Here is a 25,534-nt window from a genome sequence, read left to right as displayed (position 1 = left end):
TTCAATAATTGGTGTAATTCTGCAGAAATCTTCAGAATTTTGTAAAAGCATCGCATAATCATTTTCCTAAGAAATTGGGGAGTTTTAAGAAGAATAAGTCATTTGCAGAAAATTTAGATGTACTTTTAATTAAACAAATCCGCAGAAAAGTTGCTGATTCCTGTAAAATTTAAAGATGCCTTCTGAGTTACTCAAAAGTTGGATCTTAGACCACTATAAACTCTAAAAGTGGTCAAGCAGGCTTGAAGTTCCTTCCCATCGATAGGTGTATGATGAACAGAGCTTATTCTATGTACAGCTGTGGAAAAGTTTATCATAGACTGCTCCACCTATTGCATTCGTTTTCAAGACCGTTTTCTCCCGAAGTTTTTTAGGTGCAAAGCCTCCTTGTGGAGTAAAATCAGATCTGGATATTGTCACATAAGCGGACAAAACGTTGCACCAACAAAATGAAAACATTTTATTAGTTCAAGATATGAAGTGGGCTTGGGTAGAAGACAAGACCACTAACTCTCAAGCAAATAGAATAACAATATAGGAGACACAAACAAAAAAATAGGTAGCTACCGATCCTCGGAACTCAAACTGATGAGGTATATAAACGTGCAATATCTGTTTAATAAATGTTACTGGTGGCTACTTGACAATTTTCATAGCTGTCAGAGGGTTGAATGACATATTTACATCACAGAGAGTGTTTGATTTTTATTTCGTATAATTTATGTATGTTATTCCTATAACTAAAGATAAAATACATTCCAAAAAAATTATAAGAATGAATTTTTTTTAAGATTATAGTTTTAAATTAAGTTGATTGTATATATATTTTTTCTTTGTGATGAATGTGTTATAAATATTGATTATTTACAAGTGTCTGCAAATAATCATCATCACTTAAAAGTAATAACATATCTAAAACTTATTGTATGATTATGAAATTGTTCATAGTTATTTTTTAAACTTTAAATAATATATTAACCCTTTCAATGCTGTATCAAATCATGATGTCGAGTGTTTGCCATGTGTCTTGCTACAGGTTATGTGGGACGGTGAAATCAAAGCAAAATATATTCTTCTAATCGAGCGTAGATTGTGTGATTCTTGTCTCATAATAACATTTTAAGTTTTTAAAACTTGACAGTTAAAAACTTACCATGCAACATTATCAGCAATATTCACAAGGGTGATTGTGTTCCTGTATTTTACCGGACGTATTTCCGGTATTTTTATGTCCGAAAATACCGGAATTATGTTTTTTTTTTTGTTATGCTTTTATCTCCCTACCTCCGCATTTTTTTAAAAATTATATAATACTCATCAAATATACCTGCAAGAGCCTTAAGATGGACACCTATCCCTTAAGATGGACAAATGTCAAGATAATTTATAACACCAGCTCAAAAGTAACTTTGTAACCCATTAAAAATTTGTTCACATGTAGACACAATATTTTGACTCAGAGCTATTTAATACTATGGCAAAGGTGCACTTAAGTAATAGGGGCCAAAGATTCCCCCCCCCCCCCCCCGTCTCGCTTTGAAACTTTCAGGTATTTTTTGATGAACTCGCAATCACCCCTGTATTCAATAACAAATACCTCAGCAGTGAAAGGGTTGATAATGCTAGATCAATGTTTAAAATGACTATGAAATATCCAATTTTTTATGGCGAGGATATAACATTATTGTCTGCCAGATGCTTGTACCCGGTGGTAATGTCGGACTTTTCATAGACGTTAATACTTCTAAGGATTAACTCCAAGCTCTCTGACAAGGAAGAGGGTTGAATTTTTGTGCGAATATTTACTACAGTTTGTGATTGTTGGAAGAAGCTCCACATGGACAGTTTGAAGCAAAACATTTGCTTGGATTTACAACTCATTTGTTTGATTGATAAGAAATGAATGTGTGAGTTTTTTACTAAAATATTGACTGAACACTAAGCTGTAAAGAGGAAAATGTGAAAGCAAATATGTAGTACTCTTACAATAGTTGTGTATTAGGTTTGTATTAAAATCCTGGAATCTAAGAATCTTTGCATGTCCTACAACTCATGTTTGGTGAATATAATTAATATTTTTTTGTACTCTTACAATAATTGTGTACTGGGTTTGTATTAAAATCCCGGAATCTAAGAATCTTTGCATGTCCTACAACTCATGTTTGGTGAATATAATTAATATTTTTTTTGTACTCTTACAATAATTGTGTACTGGGTTTGTATTAAAATCCCGGAATCTAAAAATCTTTGCATGTCCTACAACTCATGTTTGGTGAATATAATTAATATTTTTTTGTACTCTTACAATAATTGTGTACTGGGTTTGTATTAAAATCCTGGAATCTAAGAATCTTTGCATGTCCTACAACTCATGTTTGGTGAATATAATTAATTTTTTTTTCCTTGGAAAACATTTTATTACAAGTCAGCCATAAATTTTATTCAGGTTTTCTGGTACCTAATGTCAAAAGATAAGTTATTGAAAAAAATAAAATAATGTAGGTTTTGCTCAATTTTTTAGTAGTAGAAAGGAGGGGAGATTCATTATAATCGTTTAAATCGAGCACTGCTGAATTATTGCATCCTGATGCGTAAAAACCTGGAAACCATCAATGTGAAGCCAAAATTGAACTCTTCTCAATTTTTTTCATTTCCGTTATAACATATCACACCCTTGCAATAAAAGTGACACAACTCAAAAAATAGCAGTGGGGATAATCAGTTTTTTATGCAGTAGTAGTTTTAAATAATTTAGTCTCAAATATTATAGTAGATGCAAAAAAGTAATTATGTGATGCCTACTGGTTAGTATTTGTTTGTCTAAATTAATAATGCATACTGAAAGTTCTACTAAATCATAAAATTTTAATGATGTGTTACTATTGATGTGTGAATATGTTGTTTTTATACCATCACACTAGAGATAGACCGACTCAGCCCGGGCTCGAAGCGGGCTAAAGTAATATTTAAGTCGGTTCGATCAATGTGAAAATTTAACCAAAATAAATAAATTAATTAACGCTTATTTATAGTTTTTTTTTTGTGTGATTACTATTGCAATATGTCATATAGTAATGCATTTGAAGTGGAGCGTTTTGGGAAAATTTAGAAACTTCTCTCTGTTAATGAAGAACATTTGACATAACATTTTTCATTGACAGAGAGATTATGTCGGACAGCAGAAGGCTCCGTTTTTTTATGAAAGAAATTTTCCTTCGGGCTCTCGAAAATGAGCCCGAACTCATCTCTACTCCACACACCATTTATGTAAGCTACCTTTGTGCAAGTTTTAGGCAAGAGCATTAAAATTTTAAATCATTGGTTAGTATATTTCTCCGAAATTTTGAGTTGTATCTCTTTTATTACAACATATCTTTGTCTTAAGTTTTATTTGCTTGGTTGGAAAAAAGGCATTTTTTTAAAAAAATTTAAAGTAGGAAACTGAAAGTTATTAACTTTTCACTAGTTCTTTCTTTTTCTATGAAAGTGTTAGAATAACATTTCATGTGTAATGCTAATCAAAATTTTATTGGGATAAATTTCAAAGGTTTTAATAAGTAACTTTTAACTCAATAAACTAATGTTCAATTAATCATGCAAAAGTGGCACGAAAATTATTTATGCGTTTCTGAGTTTCCACTGAATATTTTTTCCTGCATTTTTTTTTTTAAACTGAATTGAAAATTTCCTCACATAATTATTTCAAAAGAATTTTTGGACATAATAATTCTGTTTACATTTTTTTCCTTACATGTACTTTTTTATTCCGAGTACTCAATTCTTTTGTCTTGGATCATCTAAATTATAAAATATGACTTTTCTCTAAAACTTTATAGTAAATTCATAAATTTATAAATTAATTTTTAAAATATCAAAAATCAAATTTTGTATAAATTTCTATCAATTTTGTAATGTGTTTACAGTAAAATAATCATAAGCTTAAAATGAAATATAACCTGTGTTGCTAAAAATGCATTGAAATTTTGTATTTCTTCACTGTAACTGTCTTATGTATTATTGCATTTGTGAGTTAGGTTGGAGAAAATATCACTTATTGTTTTGATCACATATTTTAAGTTAAAAATACCATATTTTATCAATAGTGTGTAATATATTAGCACAGGGAATTTTGATTTAACGCATGCACATTTAAAATATGTTTCGGAATTCTTACTTCAGAATCTCGAAAGTATGTGATATTCATTGGGACATTTTCGAATTAAAAATTATTGCAAATTTGATTTTTGTTAACTATTATAAATAAAACAATTTGAAACTGATTATCGTATTTATTTGTCTTTTGAGTCATTGGCTTTGTCAACATCTCGGAAAGTTTTAGAAATGGACATTCTGAAACAGGATGCGCAAAAAAACAATATTTAAGAGAATTTATCTGTTTTCAGGAAGAACCTGGAGAATTTTAATCAATGAAATCTGAAACCCTTTCACTGAACGCCTCTTTTGTGGTTTGAACTCTTCTCGCGTTTTTCTCCAAAGTTTAATTTTGCCACCTATTGCCCTTTGCTTCTTGAAACCTTAACTTTAAGCTATCTTTATTAAGAAAAGGTGCGATTTCTCTCCCCTTCGGAAATTTCTCAAACCAAACTTTTAAACTATTAGTGATGATTCAGTAAGGGAAAATCAGGGAAGGTGCGAGTGCCTTTTTCCAGAATGTTTTTAAAATTAAAATTTTAAAAACAAGTTTAAATTTTCTTTGGTGACTTTTTACGGGAGGGGAGGATTCAGCGATCTCTCCATCAGGCTATCTTTGGCATTATTAAAGGGAGTTTGGGAACTTTTAAGCAATTTTTTTTTTCAAGTTGAAATCCTTCAGACGAATTTAAGCTATCTTCAATGACGTTAGGAGAAATAGTTGATGTACCTACAAAGCACTTTTCTGTCCCTAAAAGCCCGACTAACGTACGTCATTATCAGTACCTTGCAGGAGAGCGTAAAAATGTTTGTTTGGTACATACAAAGGTTGAGACTCAGCTTCTAATAACACTAGCACCCAATTTTAAAATACATTAATAACATTACGTTGTTGTGGCTGAATTTCTAAATAAGATTTCTACATACAATTTAGTACAGATTTTAGAGTTGTCTTTGACCATTAGAGAAGGGGGCTCATGGGTTCTCTACCACCAACCCCCCTCCCTTTACTGCCCCAAAGAAGCTTGCCTCTTAGCATCCTCCCACCGTTGGGGGGGGGGGCAGCCCCGTTCAGAAGCACTGGTTTATACTTGCTACAGGCACTTATATTTGACTTATAAGTGCCAATATATATATACTTACTATATATATGCTAATATATTTATTTGCTTTTCTTATATGACTAGTAATATAAGAAAATGTATTGCCTTCTCTTGGCAAAGTTGTTAACTTTTTTCGTCATCCGTGTTAACGGACTTGACAAAATGCTTTTATAGATATCTTTATTTTTAAAAAATATACAGTCGTGCCCGCTTAATGGAATATCGGATAATAGAATATCCCGCTTAGTGTAATAAAATTCCAATGTACTACACCGTTGATGTGTGTTATTTTTATCCCGGATAATGGAATATCCCGCTTATTAGAATACTTTTTCTTGCCAGATTGTCTATTCCATTAAGCGGACTCGACTGTATATATTTTCAGGAATAATCTCGGAAATTGAAAATACCAATTTCCCTCATGAAATGTGCCAAATCATATCTTTTTATGGGAGAGAAAAAGCAAAAACAATATTCTGAGTTCTAAAATGCGGATGATTGGCAGCTATTTTCTCCATCTATCTGGTGTACAAAAAGTTTTAAAGGATTTTTTGTTCCGGTTTGACACTTTATTGAGAGAAATTGGTTTCATGTTCATTTTTCGAAGCATTGCCCATCGTTGGCCACTACCTTTTCCCATCTTTCTGGCAATTTTCGGAGACCACCGCGAAAAATCGATGCGTCTTATAAATGCGATCCGCGAATCAATCCAATTTTGCACTTTTTCAAAAGAGAGGAAGTTCTGATCCTCAAGAGCATGCGTCATCGACGAAACCAAATAGCATACGCGTCGGAGCCGGGGGAGCTGGGGGAGCTTGAGTTCCCCCTGGAATATTTCTGACCGGCTGCGCTCCCCGGAAAAATTCTCGCACAGCAGCTTTCTGTCGTACATTGTTTAATCTGATTTCAAAAATGTGATTTGCCTTTTCAAAGAATTTCCACCTAATAAGCAACAAAAGCAGGGGACAGACGGAGTGTTAGTGCACTTGAGTCCACCTTAACCCTTTTTCTCCCTGTTTACACACCTCTTGATTCCCGGAAGAAAAATAAAAGAATTTTAGACAAGCTATCCTACCGGCTGCGGAAAAGTGGTCTTTGCCCCGCGACCAGCAAAAATCAGTACCAGTACCGATAGGGGTTTGCTCCCCCCCTTGAGTTGGTGTTTCGGGAGCGGCATCGCAGTTTAGTTCACATTCTGGTTTTGCCTCGCATGCCGTTTTTTTGTCACGTTATCACAAAAAGGATAGTGAGTCAGTTTGTCATTTAAATATGAATAATATGGAAGGTGTTACAGACATAAGTATAAAAAAAGGTTACTAAGGTAAGCAACTTGTTACAATCAAATGATTTCAACTTTCCAGAAACTTATCTTATTTTAAGATATCTGGCTTCTTAAGGCACAATGTAAAGAATTTCCAGCGGAGTCCTTTGAAACTGGTTGATTAAAATAAACTTGCAAAATATAACGTGAAAGTTAAACTAAAAGACCAAGTGGTCGTGTTCTTTATTCATTGCAATTACCTACATCAAAAAAAAACAAAAAACAAAACACTCGGGGAGGGAGGAATCCCCATTTACAAATCAATTTGTTTATTTATTTATTTTACTTCGTTTATTTCCCTCTTTTATCATTTTTCACTCCTTCATAAAAAGTTAAGCCCAGAACAAAGAAAAATCTTTAAAGACTTTCCAAAAGTCTATGTAGTTACAAAACAAGAAACAGTCCTAAACTAATTCTCGAGGGATCATGAACGTACACATATTTCGGATTTAAATTCTATGTTTCGATCAAAAGGTACCATCAGATCGCAAAAATGTCATTGTTCGATGATCTACCGAAACCGAAAGTAATCTGTTGCCAGATAGAGACCCTGTAGCGCCCGAAATAGATATTATTCAAACAAATTTTTTATTTATTTTTGATGGGAAATATTATCAAAAGAAACAACATAAATCGGTGGCGTACTCAGAAATTACTTTTGTAGGCGCAAATCATTGCTGTGATAAAAAACGCAATTTTTAGAACTACCCCACTGTAAAAAATTTATATAAAAAAAATGTGCCCGTTACTTTGTTTCATTTTAAACCGTCAGGGATAGATTTTTTTCATGAAGGTATAAAACTGCAAAGATAAATAACATTCAAAGAATACTAAAGGTACTGGAACACTACAGGAACAAAAATTCACATAAATCAAAATCGGTGAAATCTCCACTATTATAATATTCCTAAAATCTTTTAATGATTAATACAACTGGTTCTACGTAAAAATCAGTTTTAAAAAATGCGAGTTCATTGAAATGAAAAATTTTGAACATAATACTTTACGAAATTAAAGTTATTCATATTTTTTGCTTTCCTAATTTACGATTTTTTTGTCACTTATAGATATATTTTCATGTCAAAATTGTAACTTTTCATTTATTATTTTTCATTTATTAAAAAATCTCCTACAATATTTTAGTTTCTCTCAAAGACTTTTACTAAAATTTATCTGAACAATAAAATATGTAACGAACACTTCATTTTAACACATTTCTAACGTTCTGTTTCTCCACCCTAATGTTTCATCCTTTTCCCTTTTCCTAGTTCTCAGAAAATAAGAGAGTCTTCTAAATGCTACGCTGCCGAAGTCCTCCCTTTCCTTCAAAATTATTACAGACGAGCGCCTAAAATTTTGTTTTCAGGACTCGGTTAACTGAAAATTTCCGAAAGAGAGTCCCTGAATACCTTGTTCTCCAACAACATGGGAAATTAAATAATATTCCCTTTTTGGGAATTCAATTTCAAAAAATTGCTCGGCGCCTAACCAGGGGCTGATTACGATTACTGGGCCTGATTGCCAGGGCCTGATTACAATTAGACCTCGGCCTAATTGGCCTGGCCTAAGGGGCCCCAAATTACTAAAAAAATTATGCATAACATTACAACTATACGAAAAAATTCCATGTATTTTTAAAAGTAATAATAAAAAAATGACATTTTATTTAGAAAAGAACTTCCTTAAAAGAGAATTTTTATTAATTCTGCCACTAGCGAATTTACCATGCCACAATTTCGAGTGCCCCGAAGGGGATTCGTGAATGCACATGATAAATAATTTACATAGTTCTGGGCCCCGAAAATGCATTCCAACAGTGCCAATAGAGTCTTCAGGGAGCCCTGAAATTATTGCAGGCCTAGGGCCTCACATTTTGTTATTCGGGACCTGCCTCTAACGCTGACAAATATCATCCGCAGTCGCGTTTTTTAGAGATTATAATTTCGAAAAAAATAAGGAGAAGGAACCTCTGAACCTTTTCTGATAACATCATTGAAGAACGCTCCCTAGGACAACTTTGAAAAATTACCAGAGTAGAGCCCTAGTACAGCCTTTTCCCCTGACATCATTGAAGATTGTCTACAATAGCGATTTTGGATCTTCAAATTCGAAATATTGAGAGGGAAATGTAAATCGATTTGAAAATTCGATCGAGGACAATCCCTCGAGTCATATTACTAGTTTCACTAACGTCAACAAATATGGTATATAATCCGCTTTTAAGACATTAATTTCGAAAAAATTTCAGGGAAATTTATTCGAACCTTTTTTCCTCTTAACATTCCAAAAATCGCTTAAAAACTCGTTTTTAGAACAAGAATTTTGAAATTTACCCTTATACGCACTCATCTTCGAGTACTGGCCGATCCCCTTTCAAAACCAGAGTTTTATCACCTCATTATCTCCATATACGATGTATTTATTAAATATGATTGAAAATTTTGCTGGGAAAGAGAGAGAGAGAGAGATGGAGAGAGAAAAGCTTTGACAAGCTAATATCTTATGGGGGAAAAAATTTAAGTGCCCCCCCCCTTTAATTATTTTCTGGTTATGGCATAATGTGTCTCAGCTTCCCCCTACTTCCACCAAGTTCCTACGCCTCTGCCAAATAGTAGTCTAAATGGGCAATGTCTGGGCTATATAGCAGGTGGGTTAGGACTTCCCACTTCAGCGTATCAAGGTATGTTAGGCCGGCTACGCAACATTCGGCCGAACGTTATGTTACAAGTGAACTATTACAAGTGATGGTCCTTCTTTGACGTACAAAGAGCAATAAAAAATGAAGCGTTTACAGCTATAAGCCAAAAGCAACCACTGCTTTCCGAAAAATAAGCATTGTTTAATAAAACAGAACCTATTTAATGATTTATTTCACAGCTTTTTTTGAGCAATCACGATTGCTTGTTGCTTTCATTTGACTGTTTTTGATGTCCTATCATTTTATTTTCCCACCGCCACCCTCTGCACCATCACCGTGGACAGGCGGGCTCCTCACGATGCTGCACCTATTGCGAAAGCCGTCTCCAGGTTGCATCCATGTCCTACACACACGCGCATACATATACAACTACACACACAAACACACACGCATACACACAACTACCCACACATTCATGCCTGCACACAGACACAAACACATATGCCGACATACGCATACGTACACACATACACACAACTACAAACACATATGCCTACACACATACACATACCCCCCCACACTTATGCCAGCACAGACGCAAACACACATACCCCGTACACACAACCCCCCCCCCCCACACACAAACACACATGCCTACATACACACACTCGTGATTGCGAAAAACATAATTTGAATTCAAGATGTCAAAATTCAATTTTTTTTTTTTTTTCCTTTTTAACATTACCCTTAAATCAATCTGCGGTTATTGTCGAGCTTTCTCCAGTGAGCTTTTGTGCATCTTGAAAACAAGAGCTAATAAAAAAAACCACTACCATAATCGTTTTTCTGGACCCAAAATTAGTAGGAATCGACTATTTAAAAACATTATGCAGACAAAAAGTTCTTTTTTGTTGACTAATGTTATGAATTAATCTGTCAATGTCTTCACCATATCGCAACCCGGAAACGAATTTGACACAACTCAAGATTTTGAGAAAACTTTCTTGCCTCAAAACTCGCAAAGTTAGCTTACATAACTGGTGCGTGGTGGCGTAAAAACCATATAATCAGCAGTAACACATCATTAAAATTTCATAATTTAGAACAAAAACTTTTTAACTTTAAGTATACCTGATTAATTTAGACAACAAAAACTAACCAGTAAACTTCACATAATTTTTTTTGCGCGTATTTAAGACAAAACTGCGAGTACTGTTGCGAAAAACTTTGATTTCTCCAATGCTGCTTCGTTTCTTGGGTTGTGTCGCTTTCTTTGCCAGGGTGCAACATGTTAATGCATAGCGTATAATGAAACTGAGTGTTTACCTCTATGACTTAAATTTGTAAAACTGTTCAACGTGTTGCGCTTTTTTCAGTAAAGCTTAAATAACAACACCCATATAAATGTATCTAAAAATCATTTTATTTTGTTTGCAAGCAACATTTCATATTTATTTTACATAATCTTAACAATCTCTTATTCTAAAAAATCTACAAACTTCAATTATCATGCAATAAATAGGAAAACGTTGGGGAAAAGAGCACTTTAGCATTTTGATGATTTCTCTGCATACACATATCTTAGAATTGGGCTTGCTTATTTTTCTACGGAGATAAAAACCTATCAGTTTCATTGTAATACAACTCTTTGCGCTATTCTTTCTCACATTTCGAAAGTTTAAGAACTTAATCAGTATGAGATTTTTGTATAATTAATAGTCGAAGATCCGACTTAAGGTTAACCTGCCTTCACTGAGTTTCCTTTTATAAGTTTTAGATAAAAATATTACAAACACGATGGTATAGGGTTGTCAAAGCAAAAGTGTCCAATCATAGGGATTTCATGATTTGAGATTTCGATAATTAAATAACTCTACAGATTTTTGGGAGATATCTTCAAATTTTGATAGAATCTGCAACTTTTCTACTAACTTTTTGAACTAGAAGCAGATTTATATTTCCTGCAAATGACGCTGACTCAAAACTCAATATTTCCGGAGGAAAAAGGTAATGCCATTCTTTAAATAAACATTTGCAAGAAATTACGGAGATTTTGCAGATTTCTGTAAAATTCCTTCTTAAATTTGTAGATACCCGCAAAGTTCTGCAGTATTGTTCTTACTGAGGCTCAGTTACAAGTGCTAGAGAAGAATCGTAATGAAAAAGAAGCACATGGAGAAATTGACATGATTGCTTCTGACAATACACCAGGTCTTGATGTTATAAAAGAAATAGTCAAATGGATAGGATATATTTTTGAACACTCAATTATTGAAACTTCAAATCACGACAAGTCTATAATTTGCCCAATTTTGTCATAGACAACTTTATATCAGCGGGTTTGAAATAATTTTATCTACATTTTTAACTAGATTGATTTACCGTCGAGTTTGCTCCTAGGTTGTATCTTAGACCATGATACATATAAAAAAACATGTTTGAAATTTGTATATTAAGGAAAGCCTCTCTTCCTAAAATTTGCATTAAAATGTGTTATGTTGTGATTATAAAATCGTATTTAGGATGATTCTTGCACGATTGAACTTCTTCCCCTGTCGTTTTCGACCAGCCACGTGGCCGAAATCGCATGTGACTAGCCAATCTGATGTCAAATTCGTCACGGGACTTGAATCGAAAATAATAGTGAAATTAATCCAAAGCGGGCGAGAATCGTGCTGATTGACTAGAAAGTATGCATAATGACAGAACATTCACGAATAAAAATTCACACTTAAAAATAAATATGATTGGCGAGTAAGAGGAATGATACTTGACTGCCATTTGCGTCGTAAATGGTTATTAAATGACACAAATGTAATTTCTCTAATAGAAAAATACAAACTTAAGTTTCTATACTACAACAAACTTCCATTGAAAAATTGTAAAGAACTCCCATAGGAATCTCTAATTTTTGATTTATTAGGCCAGAAAAGAATCAATCTGATGTTTGGATATTCTAATTAAAATCCCCCCCCCCCCCCCAAATTCCATTATTATCATCAGCGTTCTATTTCGAGTACTACAACTATCACAGATTGAAAATTTTCTTGTATGATTTAAAATCCGTGTACTTTATAAGCACAGAATTCGATGTTAACATACAGGACACACTGTACATAATACTGACTCATCTTCTAAAGTCCCTATTGAAAAGTGGTTTATGTTAATATTTACAAGAGTTGAAAAAAAAAATAGTACTATTCTTGTGATGAAAAATTGGTCCCTTTTCTTTTCAAGGCATTATTTTCTAGTAAATAAACCGTCCTTTTGTAAGTCTGCGGGCAAGTACGTTTTTTTTTTTACATTTTTTAATAGTTTTTTCCCCTCACACTCATCTGTTAATTATTACTTTTAAGTGACTAGAATGATTTTAAAGTCAGAAACTGATGCATGAAATTGTATTTAAAATTCGGTCGAGCGTATGAGTTGTTCCCAAAATAATCTACTATTAAATAATATTTTTATGGAAAACAATAGAACAGTTTCATGCTAAAATATATCTGGATCTCCAGAGCCAAAATGTAAGTCCAAAAACTGCGATTTTCCGTTCATTAATGTGTGCAGAATCGAGCCATATGAACGTAATCCTAAATAAAAAAAATCCTTCTTAATTTACCAGTTTTAAAAGAGAGAGAGCCCAATCCTTTTTATGCAAAAAGCGACCGCTTTTCGGCTCTCCTGCAAAATAGCGATTATGTGACTTACATTAGTCTAGCTCTGAGGTACAGATATTACGCATTAGGTTTTTAAATATAACGCTATTTTTTCTACTTTCAGTAATAATCTTATGCAAAACTTGGGTATCTGTATAAAAGGCTTGCGAGGGCAGAAATATTGACGGTATTTTTCAAAAGCTGACGGATAATGATATGAAACATTAGTTGAATTTTTCCAGTAAATTTTTAAACAATGTTGATTTAAAACGTGTTGAGTGGCAGAGTTTTCATGTACTGTAATGCATATACATTACGTATTTCTTGCATGTAAAGGTATTTATAAATATGTTTGTATTACATGGCGTAAGGCGTAGATCTTAGAATCTAAGTTTAAACTAGTATAATCAAGTTAATATGGCCGGGCTGATTTGGAGAATCAATTGCAGCAGTTCTGTTCATTCTGAATTTAAAGTACAGAATTAAGATTCGACTATGCGCAATTGTATGAACCGGAAACAATGAAGTTTATAATGGCTCAATCTTTTTTCTCTGCCATAAAGCATAGTAGGTTCAATAAAAGTTAAAAAGGACGCAGTACATTTTTAGTAATTTAATAATTCCTTATGCAATAAACTTAAAAAATTATAGTTATCTTTCCAATGTTGTTTCGTGAAAAAAAGGAGAAATAATTTACAATTACATTTTTAGTGTGTGCTTTGAAGATGGACAGGCGGCTGTGTAACCGTAACCATTACACTTTTCCTCTCAAGTCTTATTTTTCTAAATTTTACAAGGATTCAGAGCTGTTTGGGATAAATGTTTTCTAAACTCAACGATCATTTGGAGTTTCATTATTATAGCTCCAAAAAGTAAATTATTTGTACTCTCACTATTTTGGATTAAAATGAGAACTCATGCGTTCTCCATTATGGATAAAAACAAGAACTCATTTGTAATCTCACTATTATGAATTAAAACACGAACTCATTTAAAGTCTCTCTATTATGGATTCACACAAGAACTGATTTGAAGAATTCCTATAACGAACTAAAACAAGAATTCATTTATAGTCTCCAGATAATGGATTGAAACAAGAACTCATTTGTGATTTCACTGCTATTGATTAAAACCAGAACACATTTAGGAGTCTCCCTAATTAATGGATCAAATCACGAACTCATTTGTATTCTCACTATTATAGGTTAAAACAAGAGCTCATTTGTAGCCTCACTATTATGAATTCAAACAAAAACCATTTGCAGTCTCACTATCATAGATTAAAACAACTCAGTTGCTGCCTCACTATTACGAATTAAAACTTTTCCTCCCAGGACGCAAGCAATATTCATCAAACAGCTTCGGGGCTTAAAAAAGCCCCGAAGCAATCTTAAATTACAATCCGAGAATTCTCTTTTAGCAAAAATATTCACACATTCGATTGTTTGGATAGAATCCAAAAAGCTGAGCGATTCTCAGTGGGGACCCGTAATGACCTTCAAACGTTGTAGAGAGAAAGACTGAACCATCTGGTCGCTCAAACTCGGATCGTCTGCCGGAAACCGGTGATGGTCCCGGGCAGGAGAGGCGGCAGCATGTTGTTGCTGAGCGAGGTGGACTTTGATTTTTTCATGATCTTGCCGCTCATGATGAGTCGCCCAAAGCCCTCCTGGTGGGCGAAGGCGTAGCCCGACCGCATGCTCTTCCTTCGACTAGGGCGCCTCACAAGTTGGGGCAGGGCGATGATGGGCAGTTCCTCTTGCTCGGCCCTGAGACGGATCCGCCTCTGCTTGAGACGCACACGGTCTGAAAGAGTCGGGTGCACTCGGAAGTAGTAGAATCGGACGGCCATGACCGGCACTAGAAGTGTCACTACGACCAGCAAGGCCGTGAGCCAGAACGATGGCACCCCCAGTGTCATGCGGAAGACGCCCAAGTACTTGGTGGCGAGCAAATCACTTCCCAAGATGAGGGTCAAGGCAAAGTAGAAAGCGACGCTGCCGAACACGACGACGTGGTTACAAATGGTCCAGTAAGAAGTGTCCAACGCCACCTGAAATGAAGGAAGAGGCACAGGGTAAGAATACAACTGTAGCACATGATATGGTTCTTTTTTCGTCTGTAGGAATGAAAGTGGCTTTCACCACCCCTGTATGGGAAACGCATCGGTCTAGCTATCATCCAGCTCACAAACTTAGTTTTGCTTTTATCTTCACCATGATGTGGCACGAAAGGTGCCAATTGCAGAACTTCCCTTCATATTTGACCACCACTTTATCCTCATGTTGATAGCAAGTTTCTGCTTTGCGGGTAAAAAGACACTTACTCTAGGTCTAGTGAATATAAGCTCTTTTGGGAAGGAACATGCTTTAAATACAAATTAATAAAGATACAAAATTGTCGACTAGTTACAGCACTGGGCCCAGCTATGGCGGTCCTGGCCCGTTTATCAGTCGCCAGTGAAGATCAATAGTCCTTTTAAAATAGTCCAATACCCCCCAATCAATAGTCTCTACCCCCTTCCTGGTAACTGCATCTTCCGGTAAGCTGTTCGAGCCTACAATCCTACTGAAGAAGGGAAAGTTGTGACCGATGAAACAAGATGAGAAAAACTTGTCCAAGGGCTGCAGTTTCAAAAAGGGACCAGTTTCAAAAAAAAAAAAAGGCCATGATTATGACAGGTATTTTTAATTTTTTTTTAAATATCTCAATATTTCAAAAGTGGCTCACAGTTCGAAAAACTGTTTCACACAGGGCGGACCACGACCTCCACCGGATTGATAAATTGTTTGAAGGTTGGAAAGAGACTACCAGAAAAGAAATCGCTGTGCTCTCTACTCTTCTGATCTCAACTCTGCTAAGTTTTGGGCTACAGTGAAGGAAAAGTTCGCATAAATTACCCCTAAACCATAGCTAAGTTCAAAACTGTTCAGAAGGTCATACGAAGCATATATATCTCAACACTTCAACGAGTTTTGATAATTTTGGCATTCATCTGCACCACATCATAGCCGTTGATGACAAGTGTATCGAACATTTCATAAAGTAAACTAAAATCTGTTATTACTTTTAAAAATCGTAAAATGTTTTTGAACTTTTTAATTTTCATTAGGCTTAATTTTCACCGTTCAGAGATGTAAAGACGAAGGACTACCTGTGCGGTAACGATGATAACGAGGAGTGTGGACACAACCGTTCCGAGGACTTGATGTCCAGACATGTCCTTACCGTCGGGCGTCACATTCTGCCCAAAGGCACCATAGGATACGAAGAAGAGGGTACAGGACGTGAAGACACCATGAAGCAGGGACTTGAGAAATTCTTTTTTATTGAAAAGCAGATTCTTGTGACCGGGTGTGTAAAGTTGAGGATACTGAAGAGAATTGCGATCGTTGACATCCTGCGAAAAAAACAAAAAGGAACAATTTTTAGAGGTGAATCGATTTCTGGTCACTAACTATTTGCTTTTAGCGATGTTCCATAAAATATGAATACTGCAAGAATATTTAAATTTGATACTCACAAGGAAAACTCATTTAAAAACTTCCGTTCGAGGTTCTGCCTATGCAACTATCACTTGCAGTTGAATTTTAAAAAGTTTTTTTTTAAATTTTTTCTACGAGAAATGTAGGTATATTTTCGAAGGAAAACGTGGCAAAAAATCATAAGAAATTCTTACTCCTCAGCTGTTACTTATTCTGATAAAATTTTTAACACAGCAATTTTGAAATACACTAAAATATTTATCTTAAGCTGAAAACAATTAAAATTTATTCATCCAGATTAGATAGTTTAGAAAATTCAGAAGTTCATTCAGTTCAGTTTTATTTCAACTAGTAGTACCCGCACGGCTTTGCCCGTAGTAGAAAAAAGAAAGGTCATTTGGTTTGCCTGTATATTTACAAATAATGCATTGTGAATTTCTTGCCAATTTGCTATGCTCATTTGCACGCCCACGTCATGGTAATTAGCTCATAATTTACTCGTCCATATTATGATAATTTGCTCAGTAGAATGTTCTTAAAATTGGAATAGAAAAAGAATAAAATCGAATTTTACAAAAGATCGCTTCGAGGTGCCAACCCCTACGCTACGAACTAATTCTATGACAAATTTCATGAAAATCGGTCGAACGGTATTGGCGCAATGCGCGTGACATACATCCATACAGAGATAAGATCCAGAGACACAGACTTTCAGTTTTATTATTAGTAAGCATTATACGACATACGCGCCACTCGAACTTCTTACACATTTTTTTTATTGCTGTTATTTTTTTGTCTAAATTCCTGACTGAATGTATAGTTTTTGTCGAACTCACGCACTAGATGACAGAAAAGGTTAAACTACAACAAAAGCAATGTTAACGACCATAGCAGATGACACACGCACAAAAAAAAAAAGGTTTACAACGATTCCAGTAGTCATGGAATAATTCAATGAGTGTCATGGAAAAAAAAGGAAAGATTGAAAATTCTATTCAATTACGAGTACTACATACCTGATCAAAAATACCGAGTGCTAAGACAGGCATGGAAGTGTAGAAGACATTGTAGCAAGAAATGAAGTTTGGATCATACAGTGTCTGCAAAGAATTTAATGTAAAATCATTTATCCACAATGTTTAGTTACCTCGTGAATAAAATGAAACAATTTAACAATCAAACTTCAACTGTTCCAAAGTAGGAAATTGCAAATTCGTTGGCCAAATTTCGGCTTTGCAAATCATATTTCAGACTATTAGAGAAAATGTGACAGTCTACCTGTGCCGAGAACCCGCACAGCATGCCAAACCAGAAGTGAGAGATGGTGAAGGCAAAATTCTTGTAGAAGAAATATCGCAGGAACTGGGAGATTCGCCTGTAGGACCAGCGCCCGTGCACGAGGAGTAGGCGCTCCAGGTAACGAAACTGGGCTAGGGAGAAGTCGGACGCTAGGACGGCCTGCATCCCTTCTTGTCCGCTGATCCCCACGCCGATGTGTGCAGCTACATGGAACAAAAAATATACATCACTCACAAATGAATGGGCAATTCGACGGTAGCAGACTTATCAATTGTCACACAAAACACACTACAAAGACTCGAACTATGGTATGTCTGAAAATGTTATGAAAAACATTATGGACTACTTCTTGAAACTGCAATTAAAATTTGAAGATTTCCAGTAAAATATAATACGTTTTTTTTTTAGTTCAGTAACAGATGTTTCTTATGATGCTTGTTACTGAGCCAAAATTTCTCATTTTAATATTGTTTCTGAAAAACTTCAAAATTGGGCTCGGGGCAAGAATATGTACTACATGATGTGAATTTTTCCCGTAGGCCAAACTCCAACTTTTGAAAAATTCTAAATATTTTGTATAGGTATTATCAGTGGCATCACTACGGGGGGGTAGGGGGTGGTCTACCCCGGGTGTCACCAGTCTGGGTGGTGACACCCTAAGTGAACTTGCAAGTTTTTGAAAAATGTGAAGTTAAAATGCATTTTTAGGACTACGAATTTGAAAATTTTCCGGGGGAAACCCCAGACCCCCCCCTACTTTTGTTTCTTTTCTGTAATTTAGCCCACTTGAAATAACTTCGTTGTGACACAAATGTAGTTGTTTCTGAAAATTGTACGAATTTCATGCTGTCATGTTTACATAAAAATTTGTTTTTCTTTTGCGTCTGTAGGGGGGGGGGGGGGGGTAACACCACAAATTACCGCCCTGGGTGTCACCCATGCTAGGATCGCCTCTGGTATTATACATTCTACAATTCTAAAACCAGATATGTTTTTCTCCAAATGACATAATACATTGTCACGTTTATTTCAATTTTAATTATGAGAAACAAAAAGTTTGATCGAAAAGTCGCTTGGGCTTGTCAAATTTGTTCAATTATGTTATGTAAAAGTAGAGTACATGTTCTTCATCAAGTTAATGCAATTAAGCAAGGATCTAACTCATGTCTTTTTAGGGTATTTTGTGCAACAATTGATACGCTTGTCAAAGTAGGATTGCCCATGTTATGATAGGAATTAGTCCTATCAAAGGAAAAAAACTGTAAAAGAGTAGCTTTTCAAATCGAAAGGGACTGTCATACATATTTTAAACATGTTTATAATAACAACAACAAATAAAATAATCTAGATTCAGATTTCACATTTATTTACTTTTTTTTCCCCCGAGTAGAACTTTTGAATTTAACTATTCAAGAACAATTGAATATTTCAAATTGAACTGTCATCCAATTAACCTATTAAAACATACCCACTGAGCTTCCCATTTAAGGGTGCTTTGTGCCAAAGAAGTGATAGCTGCAGATGAATACAACAGGGAATGGGCGATGATGTGGCCTGATTAGGTGTATTAAAGCTCGGTAAACCATAATTTTTATGATGCACGTTTGTCGACAAAATATTCTCCATGCCGGAGGGATTGGGTCTATGTAAGGCCCCTATATATACGAGCCGACGCATCAGCTTAAGTTTAGCCTTTTGGGATCGGAGCGCGTGTTTGAGTGGTTGTCTTTCTGGCGAGTTATCGCGTTTGGCGATTGTTCACTGTGAGCAATTATTAGTGGCACACGTGAATTGTTTATCAAATAAAATATTATTTTCGGCAAATTTGGCGAAATCCGAAGCTTTGCTGTAGTAACCCTAGCATTGCAACAATGAAAAATCCGATCCAAAATGGCTAAACTTAAGCTGATGCGTCGGTCTATTTATATAGCGGCTCTAGGTCTAAGTAAAGGGTTGCACGTGCGTATAGTAACAGATAGGATTTTCCATAGTGTATTAAAACCGAGGGTTCGACGAAGTTCACCCTCTAACCGAACTCTTGCCACTCTCCTACTATGATGCTTTACAAGATATGTTGATGTTACTTATGCCACTCGCGAACCTGAGCCCGAGAAGCGAGGCTACTCGATTTAAGGCAGAGGGGTACGACTTCCGGTTTACTCGAGCACCAATTTAGGTGGAAGTCCGATTTAACTCAGACAACACACGATAGATGGCACCACCATCTATGGACAGCTCGATAATTTAGAACCAAACCAGAAGTCGAAAAACTCCTGACTTAGCACACTCAGAGGTATCGTTTCATTTGGAGGACTTTGTGGCCACGAGCATATTTAACGTCCCCCAGTCACCCTTAATGAAGACGGTGCTTTAAGATCTATTAATACAAATAAAGCAATAAATATTTAGTTCTTTCGATATCGTTCTGTACTAAAAACATTCACTTAGGGAGAAAAATAGCAAGTTAAAAATTTACCAACATCGCTTAAGTTAAATCAAACCTAAAAGCAAAAGAAGCGTTGTATATATCGTCCCCATTTCAACTACGAAAAGAAAAATCTTGAGCTTAATAACACTGGTGACATTTTCTGCAACAGCAAGCAAAAACGATGTCCTGAATTTTAACGAGCATTTGAAAGTATCCAATAGTAAAAATAACCACACTGTTAAAAAAAAAAATCTGAAATTTTATGGTAAAAGTTACTGGCATCCCTCTGTTGCCTGTAACTTTTACCACAAAATCCTATTTTACTGTAAAACTTTACGGTTGAATAAACGAGACTTAAAAAAGGCAAAATACGAGCCCCAAGTTCGATCTACGGACCTTCGGATTAGCAGTCGGCTTTGCTGCCCATCACACGAGTTAGGACACATCAGTTCACAACACACTTTTCGACCCAGTAAATCCCCGCTACGGCTCCCCAAAAAAACAGATTGAAAGATTCCCCCGTTTCCATGTAAGAAGAGGTTACCCATTGTACCAGAGAAGGCGGTTTTTACCCAGCATCTTTAGCGGCAAGTAGATAGACTTGTTTCGAGTAATGCATTCTGGGTAAAAACTCCGCTTTCACTCCAGAGGGAAGCAGGAGAAAAATTCCACATATACCCCGCAAATAACCTGAATGCAGTGAAAAGCTGTTTTTTTCCGGGCTTCATGGAAACGGCCCTATCGAGTGATGGGAAATACGGTGTTTTCTGCTTCACACTGTAAGTGACGCGGTGTATCAATTGGCTCTGCAATCATTTATTTTTATTTCGGTACAATTTACTGTAATTTTTTTTCATTACTGTAACACTGCATTTTACATGAATGTTTACCATAAAAGTTTCCGGAATTTTTAACAGTGCAGGAAAAAGCTTCTACAGTAAACTCACGATTATCCGCGGAATTGGGTGGCACAAGTGCCGCGGATAATAAAAATCGCGGATAACCGCAAAAAGACTAAAATGGGGGACAAATCAGGTAAAAATTGTCCTATCTCAAATTCTTAACTGTATTGATGCATAACACTTTCTGCAAACAGTGAAAATATATATAGAGTACAGTACAAATGTTTTGTATTTTTGCACAACCGAACTTAACAAGTGTATGTACGATGAAGAACGCACAATAATAATAATAATAATAATAAAATTAAATCAATCAAGCAAAAACAACTGAATAAATTTAAAATTTTTCAAAAAAAAAAAAAAAACAGCCACTGGTATTCGCTTTTTACTGCGAAAATACATGTTCGTGATTGTTGATTGATTCGCGGATAATCCGCCCCGCGGATAAACCGCTCGTGGATAATCGGGAATCTGCTGTACATGGCATTTTAATCGGATCTTACTTTTAATCATGGAAACGTCGTTGGCCCCGTCCCCGATGGCCAAAGTAACGGCTCCCTTGTTCCTCTTCACTAAGTCGACAACAAGAGCTTTCTGGAGTGGCGTCACCCGACAGCAGATGACGGCCTTACACTGACAAGCTACCTCCAGGAACAGAAGTTCTAAAGCAGGTTCCAAGGCAAACACCTGCGCAAGACAAACACATCAGGAAAACATAAAACACTTAAAACATCATTTATTTCGTTACATTAATGCACTTGTGGTACCCGAACGGCTTTGCCCGTAATAGAAAAATTAAAAAGGTCTTTTGGTTCGCCTGTGTATTTACAAATAATGTATGGTGAATTTTCTCGCCAATTGGCCTGTGCCCATGTTACGGTTGCACGTCATGATAATTTCGTAATTTACTCGTCCATCTTATGATAATTTTGTTATTAAAATTGGAATAGAAAAAGAACCGCATCGAATTTTCGAAAAATCGCATCGAGGTGCATTTTCCCATGCTACAAACTAACTTTGTGCCAAATTTCATGAAAATCGGCCGAACGGTCTAGGCGCGTCACAGAGAACCGAACAGAGAGAGATCCTAACAAACAGATCCGAACAGAGAAACATTCGGCTTTATTATTAGTAAAGATTAATACGTCTACATCAAAAACAGTCCCCCACCCCTTTTTGTACTGAAGTTGAGAGGAGGGGAACGAAGCTCATAGCATTCGAATTGCACTGTGCCGCAGATTTTTACACCCACAGACAGACACTGGAAAGGAGTTTTTTCAAAAATCTGTTTTGTCCATTTTTCATTCCAATTCAAAGCAAAACTTACATACGAATTCCTTATTAGAAGGGGGGAAAGACTAATTCATTACATTCTTAGCTTTCATTCTAACTGAAAGATCTAATTTTTTCACCCGGAAGATTTCCTTTTATTCTAACTTTTGAAGTCAACCAGAATGCTTGTAAACAATGACAGCAAACGGGAAAAGGTAAACTTAGGGGAGCTTTTTTGCTAGTTCGCAGCCTTTTTGCCTCTTTTGCTCACTTCTATGGGAATTTTTTTTTTCTTCGAAGGAGTAGGAGCAATTTTCCCATTTTTTTTCCTCGTTTTTCTTTCTTTTCTTCTAATATATTTTTAGTGTAATTTTTATCATTAGTTTCGTGTCTCAAATGTTCTGCCGGTTCTTTGATCTGTGTTTGGCCACTATGGCACTATGTGCCCTCTTGTAAAGACCCATCAATTTCGTGTCATTGAAAGAATGAATGCTTTAATGGAATTTATAAGCCTACATTTGGAAATAAAAATCATTTATGAATTTGTGTTAGTGTAACATTTTGAATTTCTGCAATAAAAATAAACTTCCCAAAAACGCAGTGACTAAAATCGAACATATGTAGGAAAGTCACGTGACGCTCAAGTAAAGGTCTCCAAGCGTTACGGTCACGGAACGTCAGAATGTCACTTTAAAGTCATCAAAAGGTCGCAGCAACTTACGACTGTCAGTCCGAATGTGACACTGCAGGGACGCTGCCACAACGTCGCTAAGTAACCTGTCACAAATTGTTGCTGCGATGTCACAGTGAAATGACATAAAACACCTCTTAAATATACCAAAGCGTGACTCTTGTGAGAAGCATAGTCCTATTGAGGCGTCACGTGGCTTGTTGCGCTATCAGGAAAAGTTGCCATAAACCCTCAAAAGAAAAAACGAGCTGATGTGTGCATCACATGACTTCCTTTTACTCCAATTTAATGTCATTTTCCCATTATTGGTAATTTTAATGTAATTCAATAGTTTACTCTCTAATACCACCAACAGTGGCCAAATTAAAACCAGATTTAAAAAAAAAATCGCCAAATAAAAACTTGGCGACCAAAAGACTGGCGATATATCGCCAATTGTCCGCCAAATTATAGCACCACTTGAGTTTACATCGAAATTAACAATGATTTCCTCCCAAAAAGGGACAAAAGACTCCCTTAGAAACAGCCGAATGCAACCAAAAGGGGAGGTGCGCAACTATACACAACTAGGAGTCTACATACCAAATTTCAACTTTCTAGGACATACCGTTCTTGAGTTATGCGACATACATACGCACATACAGACGTCAGGAGAAAACTCGTTATAATTAACTCGGGAATAGTCAAAAGGGTTTTTTTTGCGTATTTATATGTTCTTACTGTTTGACCACGGATTGTATGGAATTGGCAAACATCCAGTTGGGGCGACTCCATCTGAATGAGGGGGAAAATAAAAATTTTATGCGCGTATTCCGCTCATTTGAACGAGACCTCAGCTTAATTTAGAGGCTAACATACATCTGCAAAATCTGACATCCCTGAAAACTAATAGATGCTTCCATTTCCGCGTGTAAACCGGATGTTTACCTTTCCATACAATCCGTGGTTAGACAGTAGGCACTTATCCACGTGTGGTCGAGTCGAAAAAAAAAACTCGACATTCATTCGGAGGCGAGCAAAATGGAAATTAAGGTCGATTTTTGAGCGAAATTTTTTTCGCGAATACAATACTTCCTTTTTTGTAAAAGGAAGTAAAAACTCAACATTCATTCGGAGGCGAGCAAAATGGAAATTAAGGTCGACTTTTGAGTGAAATTTTTTTCGCGAATACAATACTTCCTTTTTTGTAAAAGGAGGTAAAAACTCGACATTCATTCGGAGGCGAGCAAAATGGAAATTAAGGTCGATTTTTGAGCGAAATTTTTTTCGCGAATACAATACTTCCTTTTTTTGTAAAAGGAAGTAAAAACTCAACATTCATTCGGAGGCGAGCAAAATGGAAATTAAGGTCGACTTTTGAGTGAAATTTTTTTCGCGAATACAATACTTCCTTTTTTGTAAAAGGAGGTAAAAACTCAACATTCATTCGGAGGCGAGCAAAATGGAAATTAAGGTCGACTTGAGTGAAATTTTTTTCGCGAATAAAATACTTCCTTTTTTGTAAAAGGAAGTAAAAACTCAACATTCATTCGGAGGCGAGCAAAATGGAAATTAAGGTCGATTTTTGAGAGAAATTTTTTTCGCGAATACAATACTTCCTTTTTTGTAAAAGGAAGTAAAAACTCAACATTCATTCGGAGGCGAGCAAAATGGAAATTAAGGTCGATTTTTGAGCGAAATTTTTTTCGCGAATACAATACTTCCTTTTTTGTAAAAGGAAGTAAAAACTCAACATTCATTCGGAGGCGAGCAAAATGGAAATTAAGGTCGATTTTTGAGCGAAATTTTTTTCGCGAATACAATACTTCCTTTTTCGTAAAAGGAAGTAAAAAACCACCGTGACCATATCGTACCAGGCTGTGTCCATTGACAACGAGTGCGAATCCGCCCGTTGGATCGACGGGCGCTTCGGCAGTGTTGTTGAGGTCCGTGTTGTGGAAGCGGACGACGTTGCAGGCGGTGACCCCCTGGCTGTGGGCCAGCACGTTGCAGATGGACTCGCGGAACCGGCGGAGCTGGTCCTCCACCTCGGCGTGGGTGGCCCCGTCCACGATGAAGATGTCCACCATCTCGTCGGACAGCAGGTGGCAGGAGTAGCCGATGTTGATGGCCGTCTCTAGGAGAGAGGAACAGAGTGCAGAATTGGATAGGTTAAGGCGGGGGCGGACTGGGTCCCGCAAGAAGGCACCAACCTTGGCCTCCAAAGGGCAAAAAAAAGGTGCAAAAAATGCAGAAAGAAAAAAAAAAAATGCAGAAAGTAAAAAAAAAGGTGCAAAAAATGCAGAAAGTAAAAAAAAGGTGCAAAAAGTGCAGAAAAAAAGGTGCAAAAAGTGCAGAAAAAAAGGTGAAAAAGTGCAGAAAGTAAAAAAAAGGTGCAAAAAATGTAGAAAGTAAAAAAAAGGTGCAAAAAATGCAGAAAGTAAAAAAAAGGGTGCAAAAAATGCAGAATATAAAAAAAGGGTGCAAAAAATGCAGAAAAAAAGGTGCAAAAAATGCAGAAAGTAAAAAAAAAAGGAGCAAAAAATGCAGAAAGTAAAAAAAAGGTGCAAAAAATGCAGAAAGTAAAAAAAAGGCGCAAAAAATGCAGAAA

At 35.9% G+C, this 25,534-nt stretch overlaps 1 protein-coding gene across 1 annotated transcript in view; it reads right to left on the bottom strand.

The window, feature by feature from the left end:
• Nucleotides 1-14,353: 14,353 nt before the first annotated feature.
• Nucleotides 14,354-25,534, bottom strand: part of LOC129235135 (phospholipid-transporting ATPase ID-like) — a 59,435-nt gene continuing 48,254 nt past the window's right edge. The window contains exons 16-21 of the mRNA XM_054868826.1: nt 24,798-25,060; nt 21,485-21,668; nt 17,631-17,854; nt 17,369-17,452; nt 16,022-16,267; nt 14,354-14,920 (exon numbers count right to left, since the gene is read on the bottom strand). Coding sequence (XP_054724801.1) covers nt 14,405-14,920; nt 16,022-16,267; nt 17,369-17,452; nt 17,631-17,854; nt 21,485-21,668; nt 24,798-25,060 — 1,517 coding nt within the window. The 3' untranslated portion in view covers nt 14,354-14,404. The remainder of the gene's footprint in view (nt 14,921-16,021; nt 16,268-17,368; nt 17,453-17,630; nt 17,855-21,484; nt 21,669-24,797; nt 25,061-25,534) is intronic.

Source organism: Uloborus diversus, chromosome 2, assembly GCF_026930045.1.
Source record: "Uloborus diversus isolate 005 chromosome 2, Udiv.v.3.1, whole genome shotgun sequence".
NCBI classification, from domain to species: Eukaryota; Metazoa; Arthropoda; class Arachnida; order Araneae; family Uloboridae; genus Uloborus; species Uloborus diversus.
The sequence above is the reverse complement of the archived record's forward strand: the minus strand, read 5'-3'. Positions and strand labels throughout refer to the sequence as shown.